The 24,755-nt window shown below is 41.3% G+C and overlaps 2 protein-coding genes across 4 annotated transcripts; one reads left to right on the forward strand and one right to left on the reverse strand.

Moving 5' to 3' along the window:
• Positions 1-2,046: 2,046 nt before the first annotated feature.
• Positions 2,047-13,926, reverse strand: LOC118417584 (solute carrier family 35 member C2-like). Of its 3 annotated transcripts, none has more exons than XM_035823179.1 (10): positions 13,842-13,926; positions 11,645-11,954; positions 11,294-11,444; positions 10,989-11,052; positions 10,746-10,818; positions 10,286-10,454; positions 9,827-9,910; positions 9,044-9,219; positions 6,760-6,889; positions 2,047-4,140 (listed from the first exon to the last, which is right to left on the reverse strand). In XM_035823179.1, the coding sequence occupies exons 2-10, from the start codon at positions 11,801-11,803 to the stop codon at positions 4,019-4,021; spliced, it is 1,128 nt and encodes a 375-aa protein (XP_035679072.1). In that variant the 5' UTR covers positions 11,804-11,954; positions 13,842-13,926; the 3' UTR covers positions 2,047-4,018. The 3 variants fall into 3 exon arrangements, with proteins under 3 accessions (XP_035679072.1, XP_035679070.1, XP_035679071.1); XM_035823177.1 differs by having other exon boundaries at positions 11,645-12,058; positions 13,842-13,918; XM_035823178.1 differs by having other exon boundaries at positions 11,645-12,058; positions 13,811-13,910.
• Positions 13,916-23,803, forward strand: LOC118417583 (centrosomal protein of 76 kDa-like). Its single transcript, XM_035823176.1, has 13 exons — positions 13,916-14,085; positions 14,396-14,651; positions 15,064-15,288; positions 15,786-15,971; positions 16,532-16,758; positions 17,241-17,432; positions 18,124-18,287; positions 18,789-18,909; positions 19,161-19,265; positions 19,795-19,902; positions 20,279-20,366; positions 22,719-22,848; positions 23,547-23,803. The coding sequence occupies exons 1-13, from the start codon at positions 14,023-14,025 to the stop codon at positions 23,683-23,685; spliced, it is 2,004 nt and encodes a 667-aa protein (XP_035679069.1). The 5' UTR covers positions 13,916-14,022; the 3' UTR covers positions 23,686-23,803.
• The last annotated feature ends 952 nt before the right edge of the window (positions 23,804-24,755 follow it).

A 24,755-nucleotide genomic window follows, 5' to 3' on the forward strand; every position in this document is an offset into this window, starting at 1 on the left:
ATTTTGGGTAATGGCTGAAAGTTGAAGTGATCAGGAAATACTGCCGACAGTTGGGTAACAAAAGTACTGATGTAAGCACGTCGTGTCTGGAATGATAATTTTCAACCCGTAGCTTGCACTCTCCTCAGAGCAGGAAAGAACCGGATCATGACATTGGCTGGGAAATTACTTCAGTGGATCAACTCAGTATAGTAATAGTACAGCAGGACCTATCTGCCCATTGTTTCTCCATCTGCCTCGTTACGCAGAATGGCTAGCTGAAATTCTGATTGACATGAAGTGCTTTTATCATATAATGAGGTTTGCGGGAGATTATGTGCTTTAGTTTGTTTGAACCTTATAAGTAGACATAATATTTTGCTGCTGTGTCGACCTAAGCACATAATGCTCCCACAAACCTTAGGAGTTAAATCTTAACAACCGGCTGCGCATATGCTTTACCATTGCGAGAGGTGTTGGGAGAGAAGTTTCTATCCTTTTCCATTCTTACTCTGGACGAAAACGAAGTTATTTTCAGTTACAGTGTGTGTTTCGCACAATTGTACTCTGTTCCTGTCAGACTGAATACAGTAAAAGGGGAAATATTCGCGGCGATTTGGAGAAAACTGTGTTCGAGGTTGGAACAAAGGGGTAGGCGGTCGCAAGATAGAACGTGCTTATGCGGGTTCGCGGTAAGGAGGTGTCCGCAAAAAAACGCAAACATAAAACGACCCCGAATATTTACCTCATTACAGTAACCACGGATAGAGTCATCATCCCCGTACAACTGACGTACATCTGGTTACCATGACTACGGGGATTACCTGTGAAAATGACGGATCACGTGGAGCGCAGACGTGACCTTATAGTTATTGAACGACCTGGAAACTTAATTTCTGTCTAAAGGATTTAAGCGTGGCTTTCAACCGAGTTACAAAGTTAAGCGCCTAATAGAAAATAACAGATTATTTAGAATTAGAATATCGTTACTGTTGTGTTGAAGCAGTTACTAACCTGTATGTCAGGGGATAATGGGCATTTTAGCTGTACCCCCAAACATTTTAACAACTGTGAGGGTAGGCGGATAATAGAAAAAATAATAAATTATTTGAATTTTGAAATATCGTCATTGCTGTGTTGAAGTAGTTTTCAACCTCGGTACTGAATGTCAGATTCACGAACATTTTAGCTGTGCACCACCGCCCCAAAAAGATAATGAGTAAACAAATGTCATTTGCATGTTGATGGTTTTGTGAAAAAGTTGAGTTTTGAAGTCGTGGGAAAAGAAAAGAAACACAATATAGATTTAAATTCATCCGGTTCAGAATGTGATAAAGATCGGTAGACGGGGGTGAGTACTTTACTTTTTTAAATTAAATTGTTAATTTCTAATCAATTTTACGTTCCAGCTCCGCAGATGTCTGCAACTTACGGTGAATCAGTAGCCTCCATAGCAGGCTCTCTGGGGCCTTTTTTGAAACTCCCAGAGAGACTGCTATGGAGGTTTATAGTGCATCAGCGCTGCGTTCACATATCAAGACAACATAGTATACTCCTCATGCTTTGCCAATACATGCACCACCTAACAGGACCCCCTCTCCTTTGACAACGCTTTCTCTTACATTCCCCACAAGAACAATCTTTTAACAGCTTGATTAATCTTTATAAGGAAACAGATGATGTTCTCTCGGCAGATTTCAGCAGAACGTTGATGAGTGAGAGGGTTGAGACTTGATGTCAGTCAGCAATCAGCAGCCAATGAGGTATGAAATAAGATTCCTGGGTAATTTTCCAGCAACAAAGAATGTCTGCAAGACTAAACTGCACTGTCCTATACATGTACTCAGAACATTGTGATTGATTGTTATTCTGAGGATGTCAAATCTCCATTTCCATTTGTATTGTCTTTGGCAGCAGGGTTCATACTTTTTAACAGCCCCAGGCTGGCTGGGCAGGTGTGACAGTGCATCCTGATAGTCCAAAAATAAATAAATAACTCAGTTAATTTCACAGCACCTAAGAGTATCTACAAGACCAACAGAACAGTCATAATTCAAGTGGAAATACTTTTAATTCAAATGCCTATTTTCCATTAATTATAAAAGAGTCTATATAGTATTGTACAACTTGCAATACTAATAATATTTACGTAGAAATATTAGCACTTTGATTTATACATTGCATCAACAATTCAACACTTTTATGGAATATTACAGTAGACATTTATATGCACAGAAACACTTTCACATAAAACACGGCTAGTGTGTGATGGTACATGGAATCTTGAAAGCTCTATCAAGGACTAAAATAATCTAATTATAAGTAATATATCTTTTTACATTGTACATCATATTTTCATTGCACAAGAGCTGTTCATGTTGTATAACAGAAAGAAGTATGGTTTACTTCTACCATGTATTAGAAAGGATATGTATGAGAAAATTAAAGGGAATATAAGGCCACACTGACTTCATTACATGGATGATGCCCATGCACACACTTCAATTTTTGTCCAAAAACATTTGCGACCAAACTGTAAATCATACAAGGAAATCTAAGGCATACACTGAAAACAAAATCAGGAAATGGATACTGATGAAATTCCAAGAAAACGATGGGAAAGGACGAAAATGAAGAATTTATGGTTTGGTATAGACCTACCGCACTATGTGTGTTCAGTCATTTGGTAATCCTTCCTGGCCAATTAGATTTCATAATACCTTTCATAAATCTTTATACCCCCAACTTTCATGTTGCACATATCAGTTTGGATTGCCCAGAGGAAGTCATCATAACCAGAAACAAACAAACAAACCTACAGTTCATGGCAAACATGAGTAAAACTCTAGACATGTCACAGTGACTGTAATCATATCAGCCACTTGGTGAATTCTGTACTTAATAATAGATAAAGTAATACATCAAACGTATATGTTTCACTGGAGAATTGCATTCCAAAGTTAGCCCAATACATCATTTAGCGGTGAATAAAATAATGTCATCAATTTTCTAATAAGCAGGATATTACCTGACATTTTGAAAATCCCAAGTTCAGTTCTCTTCTGGACCAACTGACCTTCACCACAGACAGATGATAATATACAGGAGATGGTACAGTGAAGAGTGCAGTACAAGTACATAAAATTATGTACTATGTTTTCCACATCTTTGGTTCTATAAAAGTTGTTAGTGTTAAGATGTTTGCAGAGTGTTTCTGCCAATTATGCCATTTATGGGGTGGCCAATCTACCAAGGCCCAGGACAAAATTTGTGTTCCTGGTTACCCGACCGTCCCTAGCAAAAAAATCTCTGACCATACCCTTGTTTTTGAGTGGACCCAAAAGGCAAGGGACATAGATTGGCATCTGAGTAAGCACATGAGGTAAAAACTGTGTGTCCTGGCATCTGAGCACGATAATTTCCTTTGTTTCAGCACAAACTTTATACAACATAGATCAGTTGGAATGGGCTTTACTTTGCAGGGCTCTCACATACAACTGTCAGCAAAAGGTCTCCTGTTTTCCATTAGTAAAAGTCAGCATGAAAGAACAGGATGTGTCGTGTTTGTTGTAAGATATACATGGAATGTAGCAGCATTAATCAAGTTGGACTATCTTGCATTTCTCTGGCAATTCCTACAATCTCTATATATCTGTACATGTATTTTACGTATACATTCTTTCTTCTTTAATTCCTTACTTCTCCATAGGCAGATGTCTTTTCTATAGCTTGCACAAATCTTTTTTTCAACATGTTGCTGTAATATTTGATGAGTAAAGGAGTAGCAACAAGTTTGCTGATTTTGCCACTACTGTCAGAATGGCACAGGAGAGTTACTGTAAATCTTTAAACTTTTGCGGTAGTTTTATTTTTGCATTTTTCTCAGTGACCTCTCTCCACAAATACATGACACCACAAACTCTCTTGTGTGACATTTGAAATTGTTTCAACCGTAAATCTAAAACATGGCAAAACCCTCCTACCGCAAAGTTTTAAAAAATGCAGCAAAAGTAAATGAATCTACAGTAATGGCTGATCACTATCTGTGTGCGTAGATAACCTCCTCCTCTTCATCTGATCCTGGGTTGGCATCTCCGTTCACTATCAACATCTCCAGACTGTTAGCACTCTCCATGGTCTCTTCAGAAGCCTTTGTACCTCCTGAAAGGTAGAAGATGGAGAAAATTGGTGCCTCAAAAAGACAGGTACATGTAGTTCATCTCAAACACATACTTGAGAAATGTTTTTATATTCTGACATTCTAGTCATTAAGACAAGTCAGACTAAGGGCTAAATACTACAGACAAGTGGTCAAGAGGTCAGTTTGGGGTCCAGTCTTCTTAGCTTTATTCCACCTCCAATGGTGGCAGCATAATGACTGTTGGAAGAGGACTTAAGTTAACAAGACTGGACTCCAGTTACACTGGCCTTATGAATACTTGTCTGTGCTTTTATCTAGTCAGAAAGCTGATTTTGGTTGGCATCTTTGGGAAACATTGTTAGCTGTCATATTTGGGAAACATATTCCTTCAAATACTATACTCAGTGTCTTTTATTCCTTTAACCTAAATCAAAGACCAACAACTTCCTTGAGGTGTTAAGACCACAAAATGCCCCATTAATCTTATGCTACTTGCAACTCACACCTGAACTGGTTCACAGGTAATTTGGCAAGCTAACGGTTCAAGCATCACTTTGTTAATCACCAGCATTGCTAATGCTGTTGCAAGCAGAATTCTAGATTTTATCTCTGATTCATTTTTCTTTGATTGCGACCACATCAAAACAGCAGATTACAACTGACAATTTGAACAATTGTGCAAGATCTGGAATACATTTCCTTAGAACTCAGGATATTGGCTAATGTCAAAGCCAGAGGTCATTATTCATTCATTATAACTTAATAAGTCATTTCCCATTTGTTGGAATCACACGTCATTCATGGTAGCAAGATGGAAAGTCACAAGTGCACATGTTTGACAAAAAGGCCTAGGAAAGTTTAACATGAAATATTTGCGGTGCTTTGATATTCGTGGATTTCTAGGTGGCTGCTTCATCATAAACTCATCAGGTAGCTACCTGCAAAGGCGGTATTTCCATCACTGTACAGTGCATGACTATAGCACTATTGTGACTACAACACCACCGCAGAGTGAACACTCCATTTTCTTGTTACCGCAAACTTAAATCCCTGTGAACTTAAATGCATGTCCATTGGCTGGGATTGTGTAAGGAAAGAAGGGGAAGATCACTAACATCTGCAATAGCTAGGGCTAGGAGATTAAAAAAATCTTGAAAAACTTCACAGAGCTATGATCATGTTTCTGCAGACATTTCCATCAGCTACAATGAATGGTTAGAGATTTTATCATCTTTTGACCGATGATTGGCTATAGTGATGTTTGTGACCAACCCCTCCTGAGCACTGTCAGTGGTCCACCAACACAAAGCCCCTATGAAGATGGAGCCATGTGCCATCATCAGCGCAAGTATCAACCCTAAAGGCAAGACAAACAAGTGAGTGTATGGGGGTCTGCATCAGTGCATAGGATCCTGCTTTTGCAGACTGTTATATAAACAAACCTGCCCCATTATGTATAGCTCATTGATGCCAACACTGCTTTCATTTCAAAAAACCTTGGGCTATTATGAGGTAAAATTTCTTTCATCAAAGGTGTTTCTGATGGTGTTTGGATCCTGATCAATCTTGTATCAATAAGGACGGCTTTTGTTAATCTGAAGCTGATCTACTGGTAGCAAAGACAGTATCCTGATCAATGGGCTGAAAATGTATCCATTATGGCATTAGCCACTGGGGCTAGGGGAAACTCTGCAACACCAATATGAAGACCACCTGAAAAGGTGCAAAAAACAGGAAAGGTTCTCCTGTAGACATGCGGTTGACATAGTGCCAGGACTGTATATAGTTTTTTCCATGGTGTGACCCCAGGAGAGGTTGCACAAACAAGTACAGACAGAAGCAGAAGGAAGTGACCCACATGTTGTTTGTGGAACCTGGTGTAGAAAGCATGTCAGTTAATTCATTAGTGCTTAGAAGGCTGAGTTTGCATATGTATATATAAGCTTGATATCCTGTCTACAGATTCCAAAAAGTTGTGTCAGATTAGAGATGACAGACAAAATTCTAATGACCAAACATCCATCATATACTGTGATGAATTCTATTGTAACTTCAAGACATAAACTCTTCAACAAGAAACAAGGCAACTGAGGCTTGTCAATGATTTAACAGTTACGTTGCACTTGACAGTTTACTTAAACACAGACTATTGATTGATACAAACAATTCAGCATCCAAGCCACTCCCTTGGAGTCTCCTGTATGCTGATGTGCTGTGTAGAATCTGCTTACTAGATGAACAGGGTCAAATGTAGCTTGCCTAACTGATCTTATATTGTATTTTATTAGCTTTGCTTTATCATTTTGTTCACTTGTCAAGTAAACTTCAAACATCTTTTTTGCCACAGCATTATATATTGTTAATTAGTGTATGATTAAGATCTAATTAAATTGCTGGGGTCCAAATTTGCTAGCTAAACATTAAAATGATTGAAACATTACAGTGAGGAAGTACTAAGGAATCCTTGCATGAAAATATTTCCAGCAAAGGACCTGTAATCTGTAATGCAGCAGCAGTCCACTAGATGGCCCTGCAATACTGCATACTAAACCCAACTAATAAACCATGGTTGACATCTCCATACAAGTAATTTGATGCCTACCTTAGCATCATATATGGAGAAAATTGTACTTTCTCACCTTTTGAGTGTGTGGCTTTCAAGACCACATGTAGGGTGATCCCTGCTATACAGACAATACAGCCAAAGATATTTACAGGAGCCAGCTCTGTACCATTCATGAAATGGTCGATCAACAGTGTCCAGATTTCCTGAAAAAAAAATGACATTGATACGTCTTCATGATATTAAAGGACAGCATCAGAAAATTTTCAATTCTTTATTTTCCAGTAGTTTACTCATTAAAAAGTTGATGTACGTCAATTTTTACATTGATCCGCCTAATATGACCCTGTAGACACTTTTGAACTTCGCGCTCTCCTCCTCTCCCCGCCGCGCTGGCCGATGACGTAATGGCCTCGTTCTGATCGTCTGAGATTGTATGACGTCACGGATCCGAAACTTCTAGCCAGCCATTTTGCTCGGTGAACCTCGGTCCTCTCAGCGGTAAATAATCACCCCGCCATTCTGGAGTTCAGTTTGTTGTCATTGAAAATTACTTTCGTGGACCTGTAAGTCGCATTGTGAGCTGTCTACGAAGCCATAGTCCCCGGGAGACTGAACATGAATAAGCTTGCCTGCGTGTGAACCGCGCGGCGACGGAACGAAATCAAAACAATGGTGGTGGGGGAGGTTCACGCACCGTGCCATTCTGGACTATTACAAGAGCGAGTTCGGGTCAGTTCTTACCTTCTCCTTTCTGGACAGCACAGCGATAATTACACGTAAGCTTCCACGAATTTTGGTTGAATTCACAATTGTCCAACTGGCAGGGACATTAAAAAAAATCATTCTCTGACAATATACCCTTGATCGCTACATATCGAACGATCCCCCTTCCGCGCCGAAACATACATACAGCATTGTTGTTTTTACATACAACACAGGCCGGCATTGTGAATGGCGCGAAATGTCGGCTTCGTTTCAGAGTCCGTGATTTGTTTTGAATGAACCCCCAGCAATCTCCGCCAAAGCTACATGATTGAAAAACCGACCAGTCCAGATAATTTACCCGAGAAACAGAAAATAAAGTGAGAGGCGAGGCGTAACTCGCACGATCTGTACAAGTTGCAGTGCTATCTGTTTCGGCGCGAAAAGGGGGTTGTTCGATATGTAGCGATCAAGGGTATGTTGTCAGTAGAACAAACGAGGTCTACAACTGTGAATTCAACCAAAATTCGTGGAAGCTTACGTGTAATTATCACTGTGCTGTTCGGAAAGGAGAAGGTAAGAACTGACCCGAACTCGCTCTTGTAATAGTCCAGAATGGCACGGTGCGTGAACCTCCCCAAAAACCATTGTTTTGATTTCGTCCCGTCGCCGCGCGGTTCACCCGCTGCAGACAAGCTAATTCATGTTCAGTCTCCCGGGGACTATGGCTTCGTAGACAGCTCACAACGCGACTTACAGGTCCACGAAGTTAATTGTCAACAACAACGGACTGGCTTCCAGAATGGCGGTGTGATTTCCCGCCGAAGGGACCGAGGTTCACCGAGCAAAATGGCTGGCATGGCCAGAAGTTTCAATTCTGATTTGTGACGTCAGCGCGCAGGCAATCAGAATGAGGCCATTACGTCATCGGCCAGCGCGGCGGGAGAGGGGAGGAAAGCGCGAAGTTCAAACGTGTCTACAGGGTCATATTGGGCGGATTAATGTAAAAATTGACGTAAATCAACTTTTTAATGAGTAAACTACTGGAAAATAATGAATTGAAGATTTTCTGATGCTTTCCTTTAAGTATAATTTTCATACTTAAGAAAAACTTGTAAGCTGGGAACTTTAAGTGTAGTATATATTCCCAATAGACAACATTAAGTCAACATTAATCACTTTTGAGACTCTTAAATAAAAATAAAAATTTATGACCCACATGTATTGTCTTGTTGCAATTCTAATCCAAATAAAACATGTAGTTTTCTGCAAATTAATAAGTTTATACTGCATAACCCAGGTTTTCTATCCCCATAAGATTTTATAAATCATAAAATATTCCCACGATGACTCCCAACAAGCTTCAAAGGCCCAACCAAACCAACACACCATCTTGAACCAACCTCTTTAACAGATTCTAAAAGTCAGGCTTTTTTTTGGCTTAATCATTATGTAATTTGCTTTTTTCTTGAAGGCATAACAGTTATATTTTTTGGGGGGGTTTAGAGGGTATACTGAGAACCATAATATTATAAGCCAAAAACTTTAATTAATGAGTGTCCAAAGCTTGACTCATCATATAGCCTGCTTGAGGGCTATAGTACTGAACCATATTGATAAAACAAGATGAAAACATAGACTTGTGTATGATGTACCTTAAAGATCCCTGACACAGACAGTGTGAGGCTTGAGGTATGATGGAGGAGGAGGAACTCGGACAGTCCCAACATGAAGGCCAGCATGGCTCCCAGCATGACCTTCCCTACTGTCATCATCAGGATGTGCACACTGTGATATCTGAACAGCTGCTTCTCTATGGAGATGGACAAGCCTGGGACAGAAGTACAGATATACTTAGCTTACTACTACATATATACATGAACATCTGTACTAACTGCATAACCAGTAAACTGGGGGATCTCAAGATGTGGCTGTCTTCAAACACAGGACCTCCAGCTTCACATCCCATCCAAGAGTATGTCCCTAACTGAAGCTAGGTACTCACTTTCACCTTGGAATACAGAGATTTGGCTCTTTTCATGGACCATTCTGCTATCTAAAAGGCTACTTTTATACATGGACAAATTACTATAGAATGACTCACAAATAATTATTGAAATGAGTGGGCTGGCAGTTCTGATGACATTTGCGAACACACAGGTAGTCTACTCAAAAAGTAAATATCATAGTATCGAAATTTATACCAGTACAAACAGGTACCTGTCCCCGCTTCTGGAGTGGAATGCCCCTTTAAATCCAGAACCTTTAGAATCTAAGTTAAAAACTCAAGACCACCAGACCATCTTTTCCTTTAATACATGTACTACATAATATGACTACTTTGTTATTTCGGCCACAGGTTCTTCATCTTTTGCCACTGATCAAAGCATTAAGGAACCTGTCCATACCATTGTTGGTACAGTATGACACATGCTTACCTTCATTATAGACCATGAGAGGGAACAGTCCCACCATCATGACAGGAGTCAGGTGGTAGATCACATCTACTGGGTTATGGAGACCTGGACAAGAACAAGGAAACATAGGGAACCAGTCATGTTACAAGTATAGGTTTTAGGGAGCCAAGATTTGGAAGCTTGGTTTCTTCTAAATACAAAAACAACTGGACAAGCGTTAACTGTGTTACAGAGTTGATTGAAAAATTTAGACATGACATAGCCTTACAATAAATATATTTACTTTCTTTATTCTAATTTTGCATTTTGCACAGTAGTCTCCAAAAAGAGGTAGAAAGGTAAAATTGTATTTTCTTACATATGCCGCATAACGCATAGAAAGACACATCACATGAAGAAAGGCCAGCTGTGTCTGGACCCAGGAGCTTAAGAAACGTCATGATTTTGACTTTCTATATCTGCTTGGAGATTAATAATTACCTATTTCCTGCTTTTGTGTGAGTATTTGTGTGAGGGTCCATCTCAGGCCCCCCAGAACGGAGGCTGTCATGACCAGGATGAACCCCTCCAGGTTGAAGTGTGTGGACTTGTACGTGAACATGAACAGGCCACTTGCTATCAACAGGATTACTACCACTAACGAACATCTCTGAAACATGTAAATCAGAGGTTATTTTCTTATTAATATCATCTACCATTCACTTCAAAGATAACAAGAGTTTCAAGATATCAAAAATAACAGTACATTTATATTCAAATAATTATGGACAGACAACAACACAAACTGAAGACACAGGTTGTTTTGTGTGTGCAGAGAGAGATGGTTAGGTGAGACTAACACATCTTTCCTTTGTACAATGTGCACGGGGTGATCAAGAGTGTATCTAATATTCACTACTTTTTTATAATCAACTGTTTCCACTCTCATACATATACTTACCGGCTTTTCAAGCTTAAGAAGAATAGCAAACCCCAGTATAAAGATGATACAAGTTGATTTTGACATGGTATATCTGGGTGAAAAAGAAAATATACAAATGTGAGAGGAACAGAAAAGATTTTGATAAAATAAAAAAAAGGGAGGAATGCCGGTCATCTAGGCAAACTTACCATTAAAGTAAAGATAATAAATCCAAATTACCAAGCCTGTTTTGTAGGTGCAGATCACGAAACATGTACTTACAAAGAAACAGTTATGTACAGGAAACTCCAGTTGGACAAGCCAATGTCCAGGGAACTTGCAATCCCTGCATTGACAAAATAGGAAAGGAATTGTTTACAGAGTCCATAGCTCATAGCAAGATAATGCAATAATAAAGTAAAGAAACTGAAAGCTTCCAAAACAAAGTGCTTATTTGACTGCTTCAAGTTACCTTCCCCTCATCTTAAGTGCAAAAGCTGTCCCCTTACAAAATCAGGTCATTTGGCATTCCCATTTCATTCCTAAAGTATGGAGTGAAACATAACACATATATCGAGTTAGCCTACCTGTGAGTCCTACTCTTTTAATGTACTGTTTCCAGCTCAGTGTGACACGTTTCTCTCCTGTGTACACCTCCATTATCTTCCTCACTACTCCTGCTGCCACAAAGTTGGTCGCAAAATGGTTCATCGTCATGGACAGGGGGTAGTGAAAGCCCTGAAAATCAAAACCTCATTTGTATAATCAAAAAAATACAATCAAACAAGGCAAACATTTAATACAATGTTGACATCTTCAAACTCTTGTTTTTTTTGCTCCAGAAATCTGTAAGTCTAAATAACAGTACATGTTCTAGTGACTAATAGTAATACCATTAAAAACCATAACTGAATAAATAAGATTAAGAATAGACTTACCTTCAGCACAGCTTTGTTGTAGAATGTTATAGAGATGGAGAAGCAGTAATAGAACAGCACCAGCCCCAGAGTCTTGGCACATTCAACAAGCACCTCCTTTATAGTGGAGTGTCTACCGACTTTAGCCCTGGTAACACTGGTCCTCGTCCCTTTACCCATCTTGCTTAGGGCACTGGGATGTTAAACGCAGTTATTTTGTGTTGTCCTAGATGTATGGCAATGTTCAAAGGTTGAATTCCAGTCTGGTAGATCTGGGAAAGCGTAATGCTCTGATGAAGAAGTACTGGGTATAGTTTGAAACTGCTGATGTCTGTACATGGTTTTGGAAAAGAATCTAGCTTTGTATATATCTGGCAACACCCATTTCAAAAGCTGAGTTTCCTTTCTCGTCTTCCGAGTCACATGTTGTAAAGTCTGAAAGAGAAAAAGTGCAAAAATTTTCTAAACATTAACTTAACAGTAACAAAATTACATTATCAAAATATGATTCATGTCATAATGTTAGATGTAAGATAAGTACATTTAACATAATGCAAGTGATCGCTGGTGTTCAAAGGCTGGTGCCTACCAGGACGTCAGTAGATTGATATTTAAATTTGCAAATCTATTTACTCGTTAATATGTAAATCAACATTTTGCCAAACATCTGCTTTTTGCCTATCACTGCGTCATCGTGGCATCATCGCAATCACAAGAATACATTCTGAAACAACCAGAGGGGCGAGTAGAACAGAAAGAAACAACATCCCGACTCCCGGGATTCGAACCCGCGCCAAACCCAGGCAGCCGGATCACAAATCACGACTGCTATCGCTGTCGCCACAAAAGCACTAGTGCCCTTGGGCAAGGACAATAGACAGTACTTGAACACCACTGTTACACTACTCCCCCTTTTCTTCAAGATTCGTCCTCGAATCTCCGAGTTCGACATCCCTGTGTGGCACATCTGATAGCCTGTTACTCACAGGGTCGGTGTGGGAACCAGTGAAACAACCAGAGGGGCGAGTAGAACAGAAAGAAACAACATTCCGACTCCCGGGATTCGAACCCGCGCCGAACCCGGGCAGCCGGATCACAAATCACGACTGCTATTGCTGTCGCCACAAAAGCACTAGTGAAGAGAAAACCAAACAACTAGCAGCCACATGCAGAAAGCCAACACGAGTTTGAAGAAGAAATGCAGCACATGGGGGTCAAGAACGACTCAGATCTCTATAAACCAACTCGTGAGTGGACACACGGAGCTAAACGCCTACAAAAACTGGATTGACCCCACGGAGACACCAAACTGTAGCACATGCGGTACAAGGGAAAATATAGACCATTACATGTATGAATGCCCAAAATATGAGAACACCAGACAACATCTAATGAAAGAAATTGACAACATATATGAAGACAACGGAATCCCTCAACAAGAAAGAACGATGGATGTTGCATCCCTAGCAGGAATGCGAAGCGACCTGACGAACGAAGCAAACAGAAGGATGTATTTGGCGTTCACCAAATACATTGAAGACACGAGAAGGTTCGCCGAGCAGGTCTAGAACACCCCAAACACGCATACGCAAAGCACCAGTGTACAAGCACCAGCGAGGTCAACAAATCTAAGAGCACCCAGCAGAAAAAGCACCAAGAGACCATGTCTAGCGGAGAAGTAGACGTTAAACAAGGACAACAACAACAACAACAACAACTAGTGCCCTTGGGCAAGGACGATAGACAGTACTGCATTGAACACCACTGTTACAATTCAAAAAGATTGAAGATCCTTAAGAAACTTAATTTTGATACTTATTGACATAAGATTCTAGGCTCGAAGTGACCCATTTTCATCTTTTCACACTATCGATGATGTATTGTAGGTAAGTTTGAGATAGGAAATCCTAATGATGTGAAGCATCTGCTGTGAATAAACTGAAGAAAAATTGTTTTACATCCTAAAAAAGTTTTTTTGGAGTGCACATTTCGTAAATCGCTAGTAAACCCCACAATTTACAATACAAATAAACTTGCGAAGTTTCTCATATCAGCCGCCCCCCTCCCACCTTTTCACATAACACTGTTGACAACGAAATAAAAGCCTTTCTGTACCGATCTCGACAAATCCACCAACAGACGACAAACTAGAAGTTATCTTAAGTTTCTTATCCTAAGATTCCACACCTCAAAAGTTTTTAAGGAAAGTAAAAATCACCGTTTTGAGATGTCTTCACGTTTCTTGCCACGTTCCTCGGACATTGAACTTTGAACTCTGACCTCCCATCATTCAGTTGTCAAGTTTTTAGTTTCCGCCATTTTCAAACTTTGGTAGAAGATCGTCTGTTTTTCTTCTGGTCTGTATGTTCAGATAACGGGTCGTTAAAAACTTGGTGACGATGGCTCTACCACCGGAGAAAATATCAGAACTCAGGCAGATCATCCACAATAAGTTGACTCAGGTAAATTTGTGAAATCACTTTGTTTTGTCGTGTTGTTTTGGTTGTGGTGAAGGGGGGTGGGGGGGGGGGTGAGCAAATCAAAATATTCTTGCTTCTACTTCTACTTGCAATTTTCTTCTATTTTGAATACAACTGGAAATACAAGATTTATTTTTGGAACAGAATGTTAACATTGACTAACGCATGGGTCATGTAAATAAAACTGTGGAGTTTTTTTCTCTCTTTCTCACCCCGATACCAATAATAAGATAACAGTCTTTGAAGTTGGCATGACCAACATTGCATCCTGGATTTGTTGGATCTACTGTAGATGGACGTCCATTCCCGCATCCGAGATGCCGTGTCAGAGACCATGGAGGAGTCGCGTGTGTCGGAGCGCGGGGGCGGGGCGGTGGGCGAGGAACAGGTCCTGGAGTCGCTCCGACAGAGGGGGATCATCGACGAGATCCTGAGTGAGATGAGCTTCGAGGAGGAACCGCCCCGTGACGTCAGGAGACCGACCAAACCTGCCACTCACTTTGTGGATAGAGAGGACAGAATAAAGACCAGCACACCGGCCAAAAAAGGTCATCATCATAACACTTCATCTACTAGTATTATCATGGTGGATTGAAAGTAATATTATTGTAACTGCAAAGGTGAAGACCCCTGAGACATGGACAAAACAGACAGACAAAGCATGGTCAAAACAACTGTTCACAGGTCAGGGGTCTTCACCTGCTTATGTGCAGTTGAAACCTTGGAAGAACTTATTCAATGCCATATTTATTATTGTATTATGTGATAAACATTTGTTTTTTTTGGTGTGATTCTATTGCAGCCCCTCTGAAATATATTGATGGGTTCAAAAATGTGACAAGTTGTTCAGTGTGATATAAGCAGCTTCTGCCGCGCTGAAGGGCAATTGTATCGGCTATATAGGTACTGACATAGATAATGTGCTGAAGATTAACCGCTCTATTGTGTTTATCTATGCAGCTGCCATTGACCCCACCCGGAGACACCTGTATCTCCAGGTGAAAGGTGGGAAGGCGTTTCTGGAGCACCTGCAGGAGCCGGAGCCCCTCCCCGGCCAGGTGGGCCCCACCTTCACCCTCCACGTGCTGTTCCGTGGCCAGCGCTTCAGGTCCAAGCCTGTACCCTGTGCCTGCGATCCTGATATACAGGAGGGCTTCCTGTTAGAACTCCACTCTAAAGGATCAGGTGGGTGTTCCAGGACTGCCAGTGAAAAATACATATAATGTGAAAGTTTCCTTAACAGAGTCAAGGAGTTTGAATATAGGTGAATGACATGTCCTGAGGTGTATACAGTGCCATAGGGCATTGTTGGTTCCTATAACCACTGAATAAACCATTGAGTGAGCAAAGTGAGAGAACTTCTTTGAAAGAATGTATCCAAACCCCTAAAGTTTGATCCATTCACACAGGGAAGGACCCCCACTGCTTTTGATAAGTACATGTATATATAATAAGGTTGAAGACTTGCTGGAGATGTTACTCTCCTCAATTATGGGGCCTACAGCTTTTCACCCCATCCGAGATGACATCCTTAGTTGAAGCAAGGTACATGTGTACTCATTTTAACCTGAGTAGAGTGAAGAAATAGTTGTGAAGTGCCTTGGTGAACCTATTTAAACCGAGGACCTTTAGATTCTAAGTCAACAACCATAATGACAAGACTGCCTTGTCTCCACCTGTAGGAGAAGCAGCTCAGATGGCAGACTCCACCTCCCTCCTGTCCCTCTGTGACCCTGTCCACATGGTGCTGATTAAAACTGACGTGGCTGGGGACACTGCACTGCTGACATCCCACTACCTGGAGTGGAGACATGTACTTGCTGCCCAGGATGGGTACACCAACACTGCAGTGGAACTTATGGGTGTAGGTAAGTGGTTTTTATGCGTTGGGTGGTAAGTCCTTGGGTAAGATGATGATAATGAAAATGAAGATGAGGATGGTGATGGTGGTAATGATGAAGATGATGATAAAGGCCTAGAGAAATAATGTTGTGTTTCTGAAAACTCTTTTGAAAATATCATGATTGGTAGAATTCTTTTGTTTTTGGCATAATTTGGCCAAAGTGGTCCAACAAATATAGTCACAGTTCAGTAATGCAGGGTGTCCACATAAAGAGGTCCTAAGTTTGCTGAGTTAGTTGATATCACTCTGTTGTACCAGAAATAAGTAGAACATGTTGGAAAACAGTACTACAAGTTCAACATCTTTATCACTCAGATGTCAGATGAAAAATTTCATGTCCCCTGCCAATGGTCGACTCTTGAGCTCGTCACCTCTCGAGCTCAGCCGGTGACCTATCAAGCTTGACCTGTGACCCCTCCTGATCGGCCTTTGACCTCAACCTCTATCTCCTAGCCAAGCTACTTGGATCAAATCATTTGACACCACAAACAATCTAATACAGAATGATTGTTGTTTTGTCTGTAGGAACAGAGTCCAAGGTACCAGTTGGTGTTTTAGATATACGGTTGGAGATTTTACCCCACCCCGTCCACACCCTTGCACCTGACGTCATCACCACACAGCTGAACTTGGAGCAGAGTCGACGGGCGGAGCGGGAGCGGCTCTTCCTCGTCTACGCTAAACAGTGGTGGCGGGAGTTCCTACAGATCAGGGGCACCAACAGCAGCAGGCTGGTCAAGATATTTGCTCAGGTTCATGGGTTCTCTTTACTCTAAGACTTCAAAGTTATCATTTCAGCATTCAGCAATATTCTTATGGCCATCTTTATTCTATAACTTTAGACCTGAAAATGTTTCACCACATTTCCAACATATATTGCATTGAAGAATGGAAGGCAGTAGGTTCTAAATTATAGTTTTATCAAATCTGGTCAGATTTAACACTTAGGAAGTTACTTATGGAGGATGCAGCATCTAGGGCTTTAGGTGGACATGTTTCGCACTGTCATGCTGGAAGTCCTGGTGTCACATCTCAGAGGAAGAACTGAACTGATACAGACTTGTCAAATATACTAGTACATGTTTATCAGACTGCAGTTTTACAGATCTACAATAGGTGTCTCTTTAGTCCTGTTTTCTCTAATCTTCATATTTAACTCAAGTTTAAGTATACTTTGCAACATTGCCTTACTAGTATTAACCCCATAGATAACAGATGTAATCTGCTCCAATAGGATGAAAATGCAACAAACAGACCAGTCTGCTCCTTTGTCCGACCACTACAAGCTGGCCGCCTATTGGACACCCCGAGACAGGCAGCGCGGTTCATCAGCCTGCTGACCTATGAGAAGGCCTCTACTGTTGGAGGTGGGCCGAGGGCCGAGCAGTGGTGTACCATGCACGCCTTTCTCTGCAGAAACAAAGGAGTATGAAGCAATTGTACCTTCTTTATGTTAGTGTAAGAAGTGAAGATTATGATGTTATCTTCAATACAGTGTAGAAGCATTGACATTAAGGCATTAAGAACAATTCAGTGTCACTGATGAAGATTGTGGATGCCATCTGAAACGTCTGACTGTTTCCAAAGTCATATCTAGTTGCTTGAGTAACTGCTTTTTGGCTTATTTTATTACCTGGATGTCTAACATTCATTGTCATTAAGAAAAATGTTAACAGTGGCCACTCGTGTGTTATGGTCAAGTCTTTTGTGTGCTCACCAAAGGAACCATAGACTGTGTTACTTTTGTTTCTTTGTTTTGCATAGCTAGTTAACTACCTGTAGGCGTAACAAACCATTTTTGTATTGTAGTACAAGCCGTGTATGGCTGGATTGTAAAATGTAAGGTTTAATCCACTGAAACCGGCTCTTTTTAGTAAGTGTTTTGGGTTCTTTAATATTCTAGAGGTGTGGATGTTCTCAATCATGGGACTGCTGATTCTATCTTCCATCTGAGAGGACGTCTCTAACTGGCAAAGCTAGAGACTGATTGTCACCTGTGTGAGGAAATCGGTGTACGTTACCTTTCCCAAGCACAAAAACATGGGGCCTGCTAAAAGATTCCACAACCCTGTCCACAATACTACTTTGCCACAAGCTGAAACTGTACTTTCCTGCAGGATTGTGAGGACCACTCTGTGCTGCTGTGCAGCCTGCTGCTGGGGTTCGGGCTGGACGCGTACGTCTGTGTAGGCACGAAGACGAACAACACGGCGCACACCTGGGTCCTGACCCTGGGGATGGACGGAGAGGCCACCTTCTGGGAGAGCCTGACAGGGCACAGGTGAGAGTGCTGTTTTGTTTGTTTGTCATAATTGGTAAATTACCTTAAGGGGTAACACAGCAGTTTTGCACATTAGGTACCAGGAATGGGTTTGAGAGCAATCGTTCGATGACAACAGGCCCTCTCGCAAGCGGACGTCGACGGAGGGCTTTTCGGATGTTGGGATGCTGTTTGAATGAGTGCTTGAACCAATTCCTTAATTTGCTCATGGTCCTTACCCATGAGCGAAACCAATCAGTGCCCTCGTCCAAAATTTGAACGATTCCAGATGTTAATGTGGTCAAGGATCCCAGACGGAACAGCAGAGAAGCGACTGTATATAGTGTATGACAAACTACTTTCTGGATGGTACTCAGGCTAGGTGTTGGGAGAATGTCTACCATAAGTTTGTAAAGCCTGACAACTGTACTTTATGTACATAAAGATATAGCAACCTAATGAAAATTTAGTTACTTCTAGTTTGATTAACGAAGGATTTTCTATTACCAACTTATGCTCCAGATATAGTCACCAGCCCATCAACCCTGATGACCCCCCAGCAGTGGAACAGCCCAGACCGCAGTACCCTTACAGATCAGTAGGGTGCGTCTTTAACCACCAAGTCTTCTATGCCAACTCACAGGTAAAACTTACCATTTTTACTTTAGCTAAAAGAGATACATGTATAATGTATAGTATTTCATTAGAGACCATTTCTCTAATGCTAAAAGTGATACATGTATATTGAAAATCTCTATTGATCAAGTTGAGTGACTATTGATATACATAGCAACCAATTTATTTGTAGCAGAACTTTTTGTGTTTGTTGATATTTCTATGTATTCTGTAACATGCAGAGTACAGCATATTTCATATATCTGTCTTTTATTACAGCCGACAGACGCGGTTGAGGTTTGTCACTTTAACTTCACAGATGAGTCTGGGTGGAAGGCCATGAGTGAGGAGGCCATCAAGTCTGTATGTGGGGAGGGAACTCTGGTGAGAAGAAAACTGTCCTATCTGTTAGCCATTACTGATTTTGTGATGTACCTGGTAGAAAGTGTTATACTTGGCACATCCTGGGATTGTTTGGGAGAAGATTCTGCTATCTAAGTACGTCACCGGAACGTACTGCGCCTGCGCGAAAAGTATAGACATGCTAAACCTTGCTAAACCCCCGGTTTACTAAAGGGCCGCATTTAAGAAAGTATGTGCGTATATAGGGGTAAAATCCCGTGTACGTTTTACATGAAACCATGTCTCTAACATATACCGTGCAACAAGTGGGATTTCAACGTTGACCAAACCAAGCCCCAAAACACCAGGGTTCGCGAGGCGCAGTACGTTCCGGTGACGTGCTTGCTATCTAAGGCCATGCTGATTGGATTATATCTCCTCTGGGCACCTTAAAGATAAGTTGGCCCCAAAAAGCTGCCTTCAGTATGAAATCTAAGTGGTCAAGATGACAAATGACTGAAAACACAAAACATAGCATATAGTACCTAACAATATCCCTTTCCCCTGACAGCCTCTAGGACCCGTGTTCCCCCCTCTGTGCGCATCTCTGTTTGATCCCGGGCTGCTGAGTGCAGATTTGGAGCTGGAACTCAGGGTACTTGTTACCGAACACAGGAAAGTACGTGTATAAATGTAGTTATCACATGCAGGGATATTGTTTTGTGTTTGACTCTGTGTTTGGAGTCTATGTTTTTTAGTGTGTGAGTTTGTTTGGATTGGTAGGTATCTGCAGGTGCAGTATTAGAGTAACAGAGTAAGTGAGAAGATGATCACAAAGGTCAGACTTGACCAAGTGGCAGGAAGATCAGGTCAGAGGTGGTAAAACTAGTCATCAATCAGACATAACAGTCCAAGTCATGGAACTGTGTTTTTGCAGATATATATTTTCCATACGCTAGTTTTTATTGTAACTTACTTGTACAATGCATCAAACTATGGGAGTTTTACATTCCTACTATGTCCCAAGACACAGTCCTGTTTTGTTGTGTCCTCAGGATCTTGGCCTGACAACAGTGTGGGACAATGAGCTCAGCTACCTTCTCACCCCGGCACTAGCAGCGTATGAGCAGGAGCGGACCACAGGTAAGGACTGGGAAACTTCATGTTGCACTTCTGCAGGGCTGTCTCCAGGACTTGTCCCTTTGCCCTGGGACAGAAATTTGCTTGTTGTTGCAGACAAAAATTTTACCCTATCCGTCTCAAAAATCTGAACTTCATTACATGAAATAGATGAAAAAGTATTTTCAAAAACCTAACATGACAGATTTTACAGGGAAAATCAACAACATTGGCTCCCAAACAATGAGAGGGACAGAACAAAATCTAAAGCTGTAGATGACCCTGTATTTCTGATTACATTCTGTATTTCCTCGGCCTAACTTAGTTTGTTTTAACCTTTATCTATCCATGAGGGAGAAGGTCAGGGTCATACAAGATATAGCAAAGATAAAGATTCATCATCATCAGTCACTGGGTTAGCTTAAAACTTAAGTTCAGTATGATACCTTCTAAAGAATTAGCATCAAAGTATTCACATCAATAGAACAAAACTACAAACACACACCACAACAAACAAACAAACCCTCCAATTGATAACACTTTCTCCTTAGATATATGACCAGTGATAAAGATTTCACTGAAAACAGATTATGTGGAACCGTAAAGGTAAGAAGAACCTTGTCCCTCCAACATTAGGAGGTCCTTTGATATGCAAATAAGTCAGGAAATGACTTCTGCACATCAGTTGGGCGTTGTGCCGTCTGCCTGAGGATCGGCATGATTAGCTCTGTAACGACATCCGCCTTCACCACAGGATGACGTCTGTCGTTAGATGAGGGTCTTATACAATCTTAATTGCCACTTACTCACTTTGTCTGTGCGAGGCCAGGAGAAAATTTGCACGAAACGACGTGACTTCCCACATGCTGTGCCCCATCAGGGACCACACCATTCAACACCTGAAGAGTCTGAACACGTTTATATCTTAGTGACCTTCAGTGTGGCTAGTATGACATTTCTAACAGTCCTATATGTTGGGCCAAGGGTTTTGAAGTGTCCACATATCCTTATCATGCTAGGCCTTATCAAGGAGGTTCAACCTCCTTGGCCTTATGTAGTAAGCTTTTAAGCACCTCTAACAATTTTTTTAATGGTAAATGTCAGTTAAGATGTACATTTCTGGACGTATCACCACCGTCCACCAAGTTATTTTAGGTATACCAAAGGATACATTCTTTATTTTAGTTTTTTCTTATCTTCTTTGACTAATTGCTCAGGGCTTGAAATACATTTCTCAGTTTGCTTGTACACTTGGTGGTAAATGTCAGGTGTGCTGCCGATTTCTAGACAACTCCCCACTATGATGGTTCTTGCCATCAGGAAGTTTGGCCATCAGGAGGATGATCTCTAACAAGAACACTAACATTAGTCTTAACCCTAACAGTAGAAAGCTAGCTATGGTGACTTGTTGGGACCAATGGTAACGGTGACGATGAAATGTCTGGCCACAAAATGGCCAGATACCACACTATATTGACAAGGTATCTTCAAGGTTTTGCCTTACACAGCCAAGCACATGAAGCCTTTGTTGCATTCTGCACAATACAGCTTTTTACAACATGTCCTACTTGTGCATGGATCTGAAAAGAATGAGGAAAGAAACAGAAGCATAGACATAGCCTGATTGTTAATCAGCACTGTGCCTGCAGATAAGTTCAGTCATCCTGTTGGAGTGAATGGTGTAAATGTTGTCCTCAATGAATGTAATCCAAGCCTCCCTGTCCTTTGAAACAGCTTTGAACACTTGTGATTGAACCATTAATTATCTTCCCGGCATCTTACAGGGCTGGAGGCTGACGTGTTTTTGTGTTGCCATGCAACAAACAGCAGGTTGCTTATGTTTGTCCTTGTTGAAAAGAGATAGCCAAGAGTGTAAATTGGGAGAAATACATGTATGTGTCAAGGGAGGTCCATAAAATCAGTAATTGAAAACTTTGAATTGGCACAATTAGGCCTCAGGTCATAGAGAACAAGAAATTTCTTCCCCTCCAGTGATTGTCCACATGACAAGCAAATGAGAAGATATGTAATAATGGGATAGCCTTGAGTATAGCAGAATAAGTGTAGTTTGGTAGTTGTAGAAGTGATGTCACTAGTTAGGTAGCCTTGAGTGTGTTTGTACTGATACTGGTGTCACTTTCTGCACTTTTTGAATACAGGGATAACAGATTGAGGAACTTGTCATATCCTTCCTCTTGACTTCACTCTCTCCACTGTAACTAAACCCACTTTGCATTGTAATCCTTCAACAAGCACTTTCTTCACCTTTTCCTAGTCATCTTTCTTCTTTCTCCTCAGAAGGTAGGTTTGAACCTATAGTATATGCGGCTCCTGATCAATCTCATGATGCTGTGTATGCTTACCTCCACAATGCAGGGCAGATATCTGGTAATGAGGAGTTCCAGCAGGCCATCCGCAGAGCTGTCCCAGATGGGCACACATTTAAGGGCTTCCCTATCCAGTTCCTGCACAGAAATGCTCGCAGGGCCTTTGCTGGATGCCTCAGGTTTGCTCGAATTTTGTCCTACTATACAGTACAGGTACCCTCAACCAGGCTCCACATGTCCCTGGAAAATGGTACAGACTGGCCTAATAGACTAGTAGCACACACTACAGTTGGGGAGTGTTGGGCCGGCTAACTCCTGGCGTGTTATCTTAGTCTGGAGCCCAGCCTTGTTAGCTGAATTGTTTCGTTCCTGACAATTGGCGGGAGCAGACCAAAGCTAACAAGGCTGGATTCCAGGTTAAGGTAAGAACTTCTACTATTTTTCCAGTGACATGTGGAGCCTAGTGGAGCCCACAGTACATCTTGCACTGCCAAAAAGTGTTTTTTTTTGCAGCGTAACCCTGTTACAATACATCAGCCTTCTAGGGAGAAGGTCAAGAACATAGTCTACGCAGTGAGGTTTATTATTTGTAACAGATGCTTTATTTATAGTGATCATGATGTCAATTGGTAATTGGAGATTCTTGGACTCGTAAAAAGTACACGCTGCGCACCTGCTACTAAAGTAAGCAAAATCCTGTCCAAACTGCTTTTGTCATGGTAACTACATCTGCTGGGTGGTCTTAAAGTTTGCAAGTACGATTTCATTTCTAAGGAACATCAGGACCTACGGCTGTGTTTAGCCGTCGAGTAGGGAGTAAAAACAAATATGGAGACTCCGATGACGCCAATCCGCTGTTGTTTATTTCCGTTGATAGGTCGCCTGTCTGTGAAGAGATTGTGAGTTGTCGAGGAGACCACGTTCGCCTGGCCGTTCGTGTCCGCGTGTTTACGTACCCAGAGCAGGCCTGTGCCGTGTGGATCATGTTCGCCTGTAAATACAGATCTATCTTATGAGCTGCAGACGGCATGGGATATAAAGTAGCTGACGCTACAAGGGCTCTAGCCAGCTTGAAATTTTTTTCCGTCAGCCAATTCCAATTGTCACGAAAACACTGAGACCTTGAAAAACGGGTTTTACATTGTCAACAATCATAACAATAGCAAAACAAACAGTGTGTGGCTTTTACGGCCGTGGACGGTGTCCCCAAGCCGCCTGTAGCTTCCACCAAGGAGCTTTTATCAGATTTTTGTCCGTCAAGGTTGACGGATTGGCTTTAAAATTTTTCCGTCAAACGCAGCAAATTTCCGTCAATTGATGGAAAAACCGACGCTGGCTAGAGCCCAGGACGCTACCCATCTACTGTGTACTACTGAGTTACTAAGTTATTGATAAACAACAGTGACAGTTAATGGTTGCCACTACTACTACTACTACTACCAAGCTGAGTGCATGTCACGCCCACCCTGGTTACCAGACAGATACTGGACTGTCAGATTTCTTTGTAATTTAGCACTCGGCCTAGACCTCCCAGAGCACTTATTTAGATGGGGGGGGGGGGGTACCTCCATCGAAGAAACTGGCTGGTGGCCATTCTGTATGTGTCTGAATGAGATGAAAACCCAGATGTTTTTGAACTCGAAGCTTACACCACAAAGAATCGAGTTTGTGGGAAACTGTGCGGTCCTGAAATACTGATGTTGTTTTCCATTTGCACGGTGGCTTTATCAGAAGTGCACCGGATGTGAAGTTATGCTGTGTTCTACAAAATGCACGAGAAGGGCTAATTTCAGTCGCATGTATCAGTCAGTGTTTGTGGGACAGCAGATCCCAATGCTACAAGCTGTTTCAGAATGTGTTTAACACAAGTCAGATGTCAAATGACTTGGTCTGTTTTCCTTTTAAGATTCGAAGTTTCAAATGATGTTTTATGACATAAGTCCACACATTATCATATGCTGAATTGATGACGAAAAATCATAGGTTGGGTAACTTCCATTCTTGAACACCAGGCTTACATGTACATGTACAACCATTAGTGTTCTCTATCAAATTTTATCCTACATGTACCAGTATTTATGATTAA

The sequence above is a fragment of the Branchiostoma floridae genome, chromosome 6, assembly GCF_000003815.2.
Source record: "Branchiostoma floridae strain S238N-H82 chromosome 6, Bfl_VNyyK, whole genome shotgun sequence".
NCBI lineage: Eukaryota > Metazoa > Chordata > Leptocardii > Amphioxiformes > Branchiostomatidae > Branchiostoma > Branchiostoma floridae.